Raw genomic sequence first — 13,447 nt, forward strand, 5'->3', positions numbered from 1 at the left:
TTAGTTCTAATTATGATACCCCACTATAATAATATGTGTCGGGGTGATCATTATATTCTTTTCTAAATCATGTATAAATATGTACAATATGAATATAACATAGTCAGCACAATGTATCATTCATCCAATATCGGGGCACCGAGCTTCGCTCGTTATTTTTATTTATTGATAAACAGAACACAATATTCTCTAAAATGATCGTGTTAATATTTCACAGCTGGCTATATGTCATCTTATGAATTTCAGAGATGTGATATTTTGATTTTTCACATACTCACTCACTCACTCTCTTTTTTACTATCCACAGCTGTTTCAGCCAAGGATGAATTATCCTTTTAATGTCGTTCAGCGAGTTTTCCCAAGGATGAGACCTAGTGCAATCGAATCTTTATATCATACACCTACCATGTTTCAAATTTCGTGAGAGCCGTTTTCGAGATCCGTTGAACATAAATAACCAGATATATAAATACAGAAATTGCTCGCCTATAATAGGATACAAAAGAAAAAATTATCATCACACGATGAGTAGGACTTAACTGATTCTAAATCTTAAGCTAATAAATCAATACTCAATACCACTCATTATGATTGTTCATATTATTTGTTTAATTGATAGCAATTAATTTATTATTGATACTGAAATAAGAATTGATTGGTTTTCAGGGACTATTCTACTTTGACAATAGTTTTAGACCGGTAGCCCTGGAGCAGCAGTATATTGGAGTGACTGAGAAGAAGGCATTGAAAAGATTCCAGGTCATGAATGAAATCGTTTATGAAAAAGTCATGGAACACGCTGGCAGGAATCAAGTTCTAGTATTTGTTCATTCTCGTAAAGAAACAGGTATTTCTTATGCATTCATTCATTTTATTAACACCTAATTTTTTTTATTTGTCTTTTTGTGTAGTTGAGAAGTTGATATTGTGGTAATTATTCATATTGAATGAAAAAGACTAAGAAATTGTCAAAAAACCACTGATTTATTGATAATTAGAAAGACCGGTTTCGGTTATTACACCATTGTCAATCTCTGATAAACTCAGAATTGACAAAAGTGTTCACATTTTCGAATGTAATTACTTAAAAATGGCCCTTAAAGAGTTGAAACTAGTTGGTTTTGGGATATAATTAAAGGGTAATTGTGATAGTTTGAAACCAATATCATGTGGTTCGTCACCATGATAAAATTGTGAGAGAATCAGCACTAGTCTTCTCAACAATTGAAACTATTCCAACAAATTAGATGGATTCAATAAGAGCTGGGAATTTCTAATAATTCAAAGTCCAATAATTATATTTTATCAGCTGAAGGACCTAGCATTTGCTTAAGCAGTTCAATCTCAATTTCTATCATTCACTTTTTAGGAAAAACTGCACGGGCAATTCGAGATATGTGCTTGGAGAAGGACACTCTGGGTCAATTTCTAAGGGAAGGATCAGCATCTATGGAAGTATTGAGAACTGAAGCCGAACAAGTCAAGGTAGGTTATATATTACCAGTGATACTAATAGTATTTTGATAAAAAATGGGTAATAGAATTCAACAGTCTAGTTGATATTTCATTGAGAATCCAAAACATAATTTAATTTCATGTAATTTTCTCTGCTTTCCTAGCTAGCTGTTTACATACTGATGCGTCTCGAGCCACTACCTCCGTAAACAAAGCCATAGTGCATTCGTGTGACGTCTGCACAGGTAGGGCTCCTGCACCAATAAAAACACTAGCTGGTATAGATCAGCTGAAATCAACGGATTTTTATTGGTGTAGAAGCCCTACCTCTGCTGACGTCTTATGAATGCACTATGGCTTTGTTTACGGAGGTAGTGGCTGACGTCACACGAATGCACTACGGCTTTGTTTTCGGAGGTAGTGCTCGAGCACGAGCCTTGCATGTTTGGTTAGTGGATGCAATGATTATTATATCTGTATCTTACTGTATAGCTGTACATATACAGATTTAATAAGCAAAGCATCAGCTGATGAAAGGCGTAGGGCGTGTGTTCGTTGCGTATAAATCTGTACGCAGTTCAACATTTAATCTATCGATATTTAATTTGTGAGAAGAACAGTATTTGGCTCAGTAGTTGACGACAAAATGTTGCTGTACTTCTTAAGAAATTGGCAACAAATTGCAGAAATTTGATGAAAACTCAGTTGACAAATCTGGTGTAAACGCGGCTCAAGTATAAATTGCTAGAATATTCAATCATACAATTTGCAGAGACTTCCAAAGTTTTTTTTCCTGAAAAGTGCAGCAACATTTTGTCGTAAACGTTTGGAAATCCTTGCTTTCAACAAAATTGTTCTTTCTAACAAAAGAAAGTTGTCAACAAAATGTTTATCTCTCTACACGTCTATGCCGATTATGTTCTCTGGGCCAAAAAATACAAATGTTGTTGCTCTACATTATTTTAGAACAGCAACTTGTTTTCTACAAAAATTTGATACATTAAATTTGTGGACAACACTTTGTTGTAATAGTATATTTTGCACCTAGGGCCGAAAATGAGACTTTTCCGGCTCGAAATCGGTTTTCAAGTCTGGACTAGAAAAGATTGAGAGCCGGAAAAACATTTTTGCCCATGGTGAGAACGTTATTTTTCGCCACACAGAAAAATAAACAATATGAATATGAGAATAATTGTTTATTAGACACTTCCGAAAGCAAAACAGCAAGGTCATAGCTCTAGCAAATCTGAGGTAATCTGAATATCAGGAAATTGTCCAAGTATTTTTTTTTTATTCTGATTTGTCTAAATAACCTAAAAGATTGTGTTCAATTACGTAAGAGGTTGAGTTTATACTTTTTATTCTTCCAAATGACAATAAGATGATATTATAAATGTTTTGATTCTTGAATAATAAACACAAATTAATAATGAAAAGTTTTTTTGATCAGCTGTGTCTTAGCACACTTGAAATTTGGCCAATCTGAATGTCAACGTCAACAATGCTTGTTGTCGTTGACTTTGGAAGTTTAGGTTAGAAGTTCTATCCTACTCTGAAAATCGAATTTGAATAGTTTATAATATATATCTTATCTGTATTTTATTCATCCAAATAAAATGATAGTATCTTATTGCAGAATACTTATTCAATTCTAGAAGCATAAACTGATTCCGTTTCATAAACCATTTTGTAAACACGTTCACATCAAATCAGAATCAGCTGACTTCAAGGTTATTTTACAGCCCTAGGGCCGTAAAACTTTTACCGGCCTGGTCAGAAAACAATCATTTTCGGCCTCCATATGACGCACGAAAACAGCTCATTACATCCAAGTGGGGCGAAAACGCAGTTTACTTATTAATCTTTTATCTTATCCGACTGTACCCTATATCTATCTGTTTAACTACTTCTTAATATGAAAGTACGCATAGGGTTATAATAAACTTATTATATGTAGAAATTTATTTCTAGTATCAGAGCTTGATTATAATCTTGTAACTTCATTTTCAGAACCAAGAGTTGAAGGATTTGTTGCCATATGGATTTGCCATCCATCATGCTGGTATGACAAGAGTAGACCGTACACTTGTTGAGGATCTGTTTGCTGACAGACATATACAGGTAGGCCTATCAATTCAATGCATTATTCTTGTCAATTATAATATTTAACATAAGTGGTAAATATTACCTATTTTTAGACTATTTCTATCAAGATTTGGGAAACGAACAGTTTTGGGATTCAAGCCAGTTGTTTCTTTCCCAAGCATTCATAATAAGTTGAGAATTAACCTATTTCGGACTACCACCCTGGCGTGGGGTGTGAATCTGCCCGCTCACACTGTTATTATCAAGGGAACGCAGATCTACAATCCAGAAAAGGGACGCTGGGTCGAATTAAGTGCGCTAGATGTACTACAGGTAAAATAATCTATATTATTATTACAAATTAAAATAATTTCTATCGTATAGTTTTGCATTATAAATCACTTGAATCGATGATTGCAATTCATGTAACTTCAACTCTTCAATTGCTGTTTTGTCATGCGCCTTTTCATTTGCATCTAAATTTTAATCATTTGCCAGTGACAATTCAATATTTTGAGTAGGACTCTGTTCTGCCTCTCTCTTACTCTTCCCTGATTGTTCATCTTTTGAATTGTCACCTGTAGTGATAGATTGCATGCCTACTTTTCCTGAATCATCAATAGGTTTATCTTCTAGAGCAACGTCTCTTCTTATAGATGTATCTGAACTTTGAACTAGTTGTTTATCATCTTTCAACTCACCAATCATTTCTGCATCATTTGGAAATCCGCTCTTATCATTAGATCGAGTAGAGCTGTACGAATGCTGACTCAAACTACTAATAGAATATTCCATATCTTCAATACTTTTCAAATTAGTTTGGCTGTCAATAATATAGAAGGCAAGCTCAGAGATTTCTGGGGGAAAATTAAAATTAGGGCTCCGAGGTGCACAAGATTGATATTTTTAGAATCTATGTGCAAAATTTGGAGATCTATATCATTCCCGTTTTTCCGGTATGCAATTCACAAGTTGATATGTTTTGATGCGAACAAACACAACCCTACTCTCTTTTATTATATAGATTGACTTCTGGTGTGATTGTTAGTTTCAATAAAAATTTGATTGAATTTCGGTGTTGTCAGATGTTGGGACGAGCCGGTCGACCCCAGTACGACACCAAGGGCGAGGGCATCCTGATCACCAATCACAGTGAACTGCAGTACTACCTGTCTCTACTCAATCAGCAACTGCCCATTGAGTCGCAGATGATCACTAAACTGCCAGACATGCTGAATGCCGAAATTGTGCTCGGATCCATACAGAATGTGCGCGATGCCGTCATATGGCTCGGGTACACTTATCTCTATATCAGGTACGATTATTTGTTCAAATTATTTTTGTATTGTATTATTGTACATCTAACTATTAAAGGATTATTATATGGTTGCACGTACTGTACAGTTCGCGTCCCGTAGCTTTGCCTAGGTGACTTTGAAACGGCATATAGGCAAGGTATGGTTGGCGGCGTTTTAAGACCAATAGTGACATATGGGGCCGAAGCTTGGACATTGACTACACGAGAAGAAGGTCTGCTTCAGAGATGGGAAAGAAAGATTTTAAGAAGAATTTTTGGAGCAACCAAGGAAAATGAAATATGGAGGATGAGAACAAACGAGGAACTAGGAAGATTGTTCGAAGAGACCAGTATTTTATCTGTTGTGAAAAGTATGAGGCTGAGATGGGCTGGTCATGTGTGCAGAATGCCGGAAGGGAGGGTGCCAAGAATGGTGCTGGAAGGCAAACCCGGAGGAAGAAGATTACAAGGAAGACCAAGAAAGCGGTAGGTTGACGATGTGGAAGAGGATTTGCGAAGACTGGGTGTAAGAAGATGGAGAAGAACAGCAGAATGTCGAGAGGGGTGGAAGGATGTGGTTGTGAAGGCTAAGGCTCTACATGGGCTGTAGTGCCAATAATGATGATGATGATGATGGTTGGCGGCGTAATATTCACGGCTTTGCAAAAACATGAGGCTTCAGAGACCCTAGATCCCTAGATGGAGCACGCTTCTGAGCTTTCTTGAAACAAGCTCCCTACATACAGAGATTATACATGAATGAGAGAGTTGCAAGGTATCACTAACAATGGAAAGAGCATGTTAAACGAATGTAAGCTGATAGGTTGTAATTACTTTCCTCTTACTTTTACTTTCCTTACCTATGGTAGTAGGGCAAGGAAAGTAAAAATGGTATTTTCCTCCACCTACTGTCTAAAGTACCAACTTTACTCCATGAAACATAATAGTAAAGTGTCACTTTTTCGCTCTCGGTAGTAAAAAACAGAAAAACTCCCTAGGGAGTAAAAGTGACTCCATTTAAATAACATGGGAAGCATCTCTATTTTAAAACTTACATTGTAATAGGTTAGAAGGTCTAAGCTCAGATGAGAAAGCATAATAGAGGTGTCTGTCATTAAGTCAACTGAATTCAATACCACAACCAGAAATTTGTTCAACTCATGAAATATATGTTTGTCTGATATTATATTCTTAATATTAGTAGACGATAAAAATTTATACAATTTTAAAAATATTTGATTCTATTCAAAATACCAGCCAACAAATATTTTTGATCTGCAATTCAAATCTGAACCGCGTGATCTGGAGTCAGCCATTTTTGTTAGACGCCCAGCTGATATAATTGTTACAACTTTTGCCGATAGATAGCGCAATCGGCAGTGCCAATCAGACGACCGGTTTTTAGGTTTCAGATTTTAGGTTATGTTGTTAGGAAACACTGTCACCAATACGTAAGTTATTAAAATGGTATTTAGAGGAGTTGGGCTCATAAAGTGGTCACCCTTACAATGGGAGTAGCTGGCATACGTATATTATTTGTACATACAGTAAGTTAGGCATGGAGCTTAACCTATCTTACCAACAGTTTATCAGCGCCACTATGAAACCACATCGCTTCCTAACCTATGCAATCTATCCTATACCTATCTATCCTTCCTAACCTATGCAATCTATCCTATACCTATCTATCCTTCCTAACCTATGCAATCTATCCTATACCTATCTATCCTTCCTAACCTATGCAATCTATCCTATACCTATCTATCCTTCCTAACCTATGCAATCGATCCTATACCTATATATCCTTCCTAACCTATGCAATCTATCCTATACCTATCTATCCTTCCTAACCTATGCAATCTATCCTATACCTATCTATCCTTCCTAACCTATGCAATCTATCCTATACCTATCTATCCTTCCTAACCTATGCAATCTATCCTATACCTATCTATCCTTCCTAACCTATGCAATCTATCCTATACCTATCTATCCTTCCTAACCTATGCAATCTATCCTATACCTATCTATCCTTCCTAACCTATGCAATCGATCCTATACCTATATATCCTTCCTAACCTATGCAATCGATCCTATACCTATCTATCCTTCCTAACCTATGCAAACGAAAATGTTTTGAACACAAGAGTACTATCACATACTGAATTGAATTGAAAAAATCTTTATTCATAAACATGTACAGGTACATTAGGAACAGCGTCAATATACAAACAACATAAACATAAAATGTAGTAGAAGAGTAAAAAGTAGTAAGTCTTAAACCTCCTATATAAATAAACAAAAATCGATAATCAACAAACGCACAGTGCTATCTGCAAACTCCTGCAGGGAGTACAGACACAATGATATTAAAAACTCCTTGTGTTTTATACTTAATTTTTTTTAATGTTCTCTATTGCCTGTAATTCTAAAGGCAGCATTGTGAAGTATTTCCTTCCCATGTAGTGCGTCTTTTTCTTGAAAAAATCTAACCTATGTCTTTCCGTTATCCTCCCAAATCTAGTATTGTACCCATGAGTCTCATTCCGTAGCTCTTTTACAGGGTAATTCCTAACATCAAATACATATTGCCCGTAAACTGTAAGAATGCCAAGCTGCGAAAAAAACAGTTTTACAGAGTCCATTCTTTTTAGATTCATCATTATTCTGAGTGCGTTTTTCTGTTGAATGAGAATTCTATCAAGATTGCTCTTGGTCGTGGCTCCGTAGATGGGAGAACCATAGGCCAGATGGGAGTGTACCAGTGAATGATAAAGCGTTTTCATAGTTGGAAGACTGCATTTATTTGACATTTATCTTAAAGCATACAACCCAGGGGAGATTTTTTTGACTACCTGACAAACATGACTATTCCAGGATAAATTACTGTCGATTTCTAAACCCAGGAATCGTGTACCGTTTACTAATTCCAACATTTCATTATTAATAAGGACATTTGGGCAAATTTCATTTTTTCTCTGATTCGTCGAAAATGAAATTACGACTGACTTCCCCCCATTTAGAAGAAGGTTCCTGTCATTGAGAAATTTATTCATAAGAGAAAGGTCAGTTGCGGATGTCTCTTCTACACTTTGCAATGTATTACCTGAGAAGATGACATTAGCGTCATCTGCATAGAGACACAAAGTAGCTTGCTCTTGGAAAACTCTATGCAACCCCTTGATGTAACAGATAAATAACAGCGGGCCCAATATTGTCCCCTGAGGCACACCATAATTCAAATGTCCAATGTTGAAGCAATATTTGTTTTTGTAGCGCAGCGTTTCAGTTTCATCTATATGTTCAATCTCTACGAATTGCTGCCTATACTAATGATGTCACTAGTGATACTGGCAGTTGAGAAAGTTTTGAGAATGTTGGATCAACTATCGTGAAAAGTTTAATTCATTTATTTATTCATACAATTCGAAATTTCAATATAATTTATCATGACCGGCAAAGAAAACCAGGCTTCACCTAAATAATTTAATCTCTCAATATTACAGTACTTATTTTCAATGCCATTTAATTCGTTTCAGAATGTTGAGGTCTCCCAGCCTGTACGCTATATCGGCGGACAAACTGAAGGAAGACCCGCTGTTAGAGCAGCACAGGGCGGATGTCATCCACACGGCAGCTTTGCACTTGGAACGCAGCGGACTCATCAAGTACGATCGCAAAACTGGACACTTTCAGGTTAGAATAAACCATTCAAATTAATCTTTTTAGTTTCCTTGCCCTATTACCATAGGTAAGGAAAAAGTATTGCTTTCCGAAAAAAATTAAGGTACCCCAATTTCCAAATTTTTATACGTTTCAAGGTCCCCTGAGTCCAAAAAAGTGGTTTTTGGGTATTGGTCTTTGTGTGTGTGTGTGTGTGTGTGTGTGTGTGTGTGTGTGTGTGTGTGTGTGTGGTGTGTGTGTGTGTGTGTGTGTATTAACGATATCTCATCTCTCAATCAACGGAATGACATGGAATTTGGAACTTAAGGTCCTTACAATATAAGGATCCGACACGAACAATTTCGATCAAATGCAATTCAAGATGGCGGCTAAAATGGGGAAAATGTTGTCAAAGATAGGGTTTTTCGCGATTTTCTCGAAAACGGCTCCAACGATTTTGATCAAATTCATACCTGATATAGTCATTGATAAGCTCTATCAACTGCCACAAGTCTCATATCTGTAATTCCAGGAGCTTTGCCCCATCCATGCAAAGTTCGATTTTAGATTCCCAATTATCAGGCTTCAGATACAATTTAAACGAAGAATTTCAAGTGGAAAAGATTGAGCATAAAGATCTCTACAATTAATGTTCAGTAACATCTTCACCTAACATTGAAAATGAGCTTGGAATTCGAGAAAAAGTGATTATTCAATTGCAAACGGTTGGCAACTGTTGATTCTATTGAATCATTCACTATGAAGAGATAGCAGACCTCGTGTGTCTCCTGCGTTATTGTCCTGTCACCAGCTGGCTCAGATATTGGAATAGTAGACTTGAGATGCGCGTGAACACTAGCGTCAGATGATCAATTTTCATATCGGCAAGGAAAGTTGTGTGAGTGCGCCACACCAGATTTTTTCATTGTTTGTAGTTTTTTTAATTTTATAACACATCTGAATAAAAAGACACACAACTACTCAGAATTATATCTCATCTAATTAGGCTAAGTGTATGACAGGAGTTGTCCTAACTTCGCCTGTTCGTATGAAAATCACTGTCGGTTTTATTTTTTAGTTCAACTTTCCTCTCCTTGTAATAATTCAGTGTGTGGGAAGAGATATTGTGATATTCCTTTATAATTAGAAGAATAAGGGCCAGTTGCACGAACGTCTGTAAAATATGGACATTAACGCTGATTAACAAATCAGCGTTAGTTCTACGGATTCATTTTTGTTCCACAAAGATCGGTTAGTTTTTTATCCCGATTAAGTTTCCCGATAACTAACCAAGATTTTAACGGTTTCACCATAATCTGGTAGCACTGTAATTTAACCGACAGATGTTATTATTCTGAACAAATGCCACAAAATTGAGGTTATGTTATTGAAGCGGTGACCATTCAATAGGCATGCGCCATAAAAATGTTCTGTCTGTCGCTAGTGTCCAGTGCTATGTGCCGACGAACCAGATCGAAAACTAACCTCAAAAATCAGAATATAATTTTGAATGCTAATATCAGCTAAATACACTTATCTATTTGATTAACGGATGAAATTCATGCATATATTTAGCTCATACTTTGAATTTTATCGTTTTTATACCAAAAACTAATTGTAAGACAGCTATCAGTTGGTACCTAATCGGCGTTAGTTGGATTTAATTCCCCGTGAATGGCTTGTTAGAAATCTTTTACGTCGATTAGTTTAACCGGCGTTATTTTTCGATTTTTACCTTTGTGCAACCAGATCTTCTTCGTTTCAACTAATCGCGGTTAAAATGGTGCCAACTGATTATTATTCATATGATTTGTAATTGTATGAACAAATAAATAAATGAACTAATCAGAATTTAAAATTGTTTACGCCGGTTAATTTAATCGGCATTATCACTTGAAATTTATGTTTTTTGCAACCAAAATGCATCGGTTAGCACTAATCTCGATTAAAGTATAGCATTTAATCGTGATTAAACGTTAACCGACGTACGAAAAACTGGGGGTAGGACGTTGATGTTATCTATACCACCATGTGACAACATCAACGTCTTATAGTTCCCTTGTAACTTGATATAAAATTTAATGTAACTGAATTCTCATTCTTACATAATTTACAGTAAATGATACAATGTGATAATATACACTAAATGAAAGTAGTCTATTAAGAGTATGATCGTTATTTTTTGTGTTTTTTCAGTAAGCTGTAGGCCTATCGAAAATGAATAAATATTTGTAAATGTTTCAGGTGACGGAATTAGGTAGAATCTCCAGTCATTACTATTGCACACACGACAGTATGGCGACCTACAATCAACTGTTGAAGCCAACACTTAGTGAAATTGAACTTTTCAGGTAAATTATCATTTTCCTACAGTTACGTTGAAAAGTGGCCATTGCTGCACTGATTACAGAACGCAAAGAATCACTTTTCCGCTCTAGTGCGGGTAAAATTTTTCTGCACTCCAGATTTGCAACATGGCAACGCAAAATACTTAGTAGGTTATATGGAGCAACAGTGCAGCAAAATCAAAATGAAGTTGGTAACAGTGACTGCTGTGGCTGCTATAGTGAGCAGACGTGCAACGAAGCACAACGCGCTAATTATTATTCATTATATATTATAACCAAGGACAACGAGGACTTTAGGATTTTAGGATTAAGGTTTTTATCAATAATAAAATTACACAGAAAAAAATTTGATGGATTTCAGGCAATTTTACCCATAATTACCCACTTTTCATATTCAATGGTAACTGTAGGAAAAACTTAATGTGAAATACGTGCGCAAAGTTCCTCTGCTGCACTCAAGAAACCATTCCGCCCTCGCCTACGGCTCGGGCGTAAACGTTTCTTTCGGTGCAGCAAACTGTCACTTTGCGCACTAGTTGCACAAATAACTATATTGATATTATTTTAAATTATAAATTTGTATTTTACCCATTAGTATGAGCAGTGACGATGTAATAATGATTATTGTGATGCGTAATTCAACTAAAAACTTGGAAATATTCTTGAAATTAATAGTCAAGTAGTGCTGTAACCGAAGTAAAAAGATTTCATTGAAGTTTTATAAAAAAGAATACTGGATAATCGGAAATAATAGGATTAATTAACTTCCATTATTGTGCCACCATGGCAGCTAACCATGGATATGAGAACTGAAGAATTTCCTTTATTAAGAGTGGAGTGAGGACTCTAGGTCCTCTCTGTCTCACAACTCTTCAAGACTGAACGATTAAATAATTATAAATCAATTTATTATTAAGACTGAATTATTAAATGTCTTGTGTAGTGAAAATTTGGAAATCAATGATTAAAAAAGAATGATTCTTTGCAAATTGAATAACGTGTTAATGAAAACTATTTCTACTTTCAGAGTGTTCTCTCTGTCGTCTGAATTCAAAAATATCACTGTCCGTGAAGAAGAGAAGTTGGAGTTGCAAAAACTAATGGAACGAGTGCCAATTCCAATCAAGGTAAGAATTATTTGAAAATACAGTCTTATATTATTTGAATTTTTTATAGTCTCAGGCCCGGTTGCACAACAGCCGGTTAAATTTCAACAGTGATTAATTCCACGAGAACCAATCAGAGAATGCGTTTTTGAAGAGACGGCTCGTGGAATTAATCACGGTTAAAACTTAACCGGCTGTTGTGCAACCTGCACTCAGAATTCAAATCCAAAACGTTGAGTTCGCAAACACTTGTATTGTAAGATAGATCAGCATGAAATTGAATGCACTGATTTTCTTGATTATTCAGTTGATTTTTCTGACAATCAAGATATTTAAAACTTATTCTCAGATGTTGAAACTCCTCGGTCAAATTCAAGTCTTTCTTCTTTTTTCCGTGTCAAATAAATAAAAGTTGAATAGACAGTAAATTTCAATATTCTGAAGTATTGTCATAAGTGCGTGACATTCAATATCTCATAAGGATGAGGTACGATAGTTTGAGGTGTTGAATTTTATACAACATTATCAGAATCGGGTATTTGTATCTTTTGTGTTAGAATGGATAAATTGAAATAGAATAAAATTGAATCAATGATGAAATAACCTCTTCAAATCAATTCTTGCAAATACGATGTAGTAACCTTCAAGTTTTATTTTTTATGTTTCATATATGATTATTATTCTATATATTTATTATTGTATATCATCATTTCGACTGATTTAATCATGCTTCTATTTGTTTGCAGTGTTATTCAGATGCTGGGCGCAGCTGGCTGACAAAGCACTCGCATTGTGCAAAATGGTGGACCGACGTATGTGGCAGTCTATGTCACCGCTGCGTCAGTTCCGGAAAATGCCCGAGGAAATTGTCAAGAAAATCGAGAAGAAGAATTTTCCCTGGGAAAGGTGAGCAGTTGGAAATTTTAATTCATTGAAAAAATATATATTTAAAGTGAAAATTTGTTGCTGTATAAATTGTTGAGTCATTCCGAATTAAGTTGGAATCGCACACAACAGTTAGGCTCACTCAAACTAAATCGACTCAAATCGTACGACTCCAGTCGATGATACTCCAGTCTCTCGACCTTACGACTTTCTTGCTCATTGTCACTACTTCAGTTCCATGCTATTCCATTTTCTAACCTTACTTTATTAAAAATATAAGATCTAATTCGTCACTACTTAGCATGTAAAAATTTTATAATATTTATTATGAATATATTTTCTGATCTAATTCTTATTATTGTCTTATCTAAATTGATAAAACATCACTTTCATCAAACATAACCTCACTTCCATTAAAAATGCACGGTACCATGCAACTCGAATCGAGGCTCGACCAACATGTCGAGTCGACGCTCGACTCAGTCTCACAATCGTGAGGTTGCGGTATGAGTGTCACTCATTAGAAAACACAAGCTGCGACGAGAAGAGACTAGAGTCGCAGTCTCTTCTCGACTTGAGTCGCGTAAGTGTGAGTTGAGCCTAAAGGT

The 13,447-nt window shown here is 35.7% G+C and overlaps 1 protein-coding gene across 1 annotated transcript in view; it reads left to right on the top strand.

Annotated features, from left to right (window-relative positions):
- LOC111043582 (putative U5 small nuclear ribonucleoprotein 200 kDa helicase) overlaps positions 1-13,447 on the top strand; it is a 111,542-nt gene that overhangs the window by 39,955 nt on the left and 58,140 nt on the right. The window contains exons 13-22 of the mRNA XM_039425655.1: positions 667-847; positions 1,370-1,485; positions 3,466-3,576; positions 3,733-3,873; positions 4,626-4,855; positions 8,377-8,533; positions 10,745-10,851; positions 11,876-11,975; positions 12,304-12,319; positions 12,701-12,860. Of these exons, the coding sequence (XP_039281589.1) occupies positions 667-847; positions 1,370-1,485; positions 3,466-3,576; positions 3,733-3,873; positions 4,626-4,855; positions 8,377-8,533; positions 10,745-10,851; positions 11,876-11,975; positions 12,304-12,319; positions 12,701-12,860 (1,319 nt within the window). The remainder of the gene's footprint in view (positions 1-666; positions 848-1,369; positions 1,486-3,465; positions 3,577-3,732; positions 3,874-4,625; positions 4,856-8,376; positions 8,534-10,744; positions 10,852-11,875; positions 11,976-12,303; positions 12,320-12,700; positions 12,861-13,447) is intronic.

Source organism: Nilaparvata lugens, chromosome 4 (genome assembly GCF_014356525.2).
Source record: "Nilaparvata lugens isolate BPH chromosome 4, ASM1435652v1, whole genome shotgun sequence".
In the NCBI taxonomy this organism is placed as follows: Eukaryota; Metazoa; Arthropoda; class Insecta; order Hemiptera; family Delphacidae; genus Nilaparvata; species Nilaparvata lugens.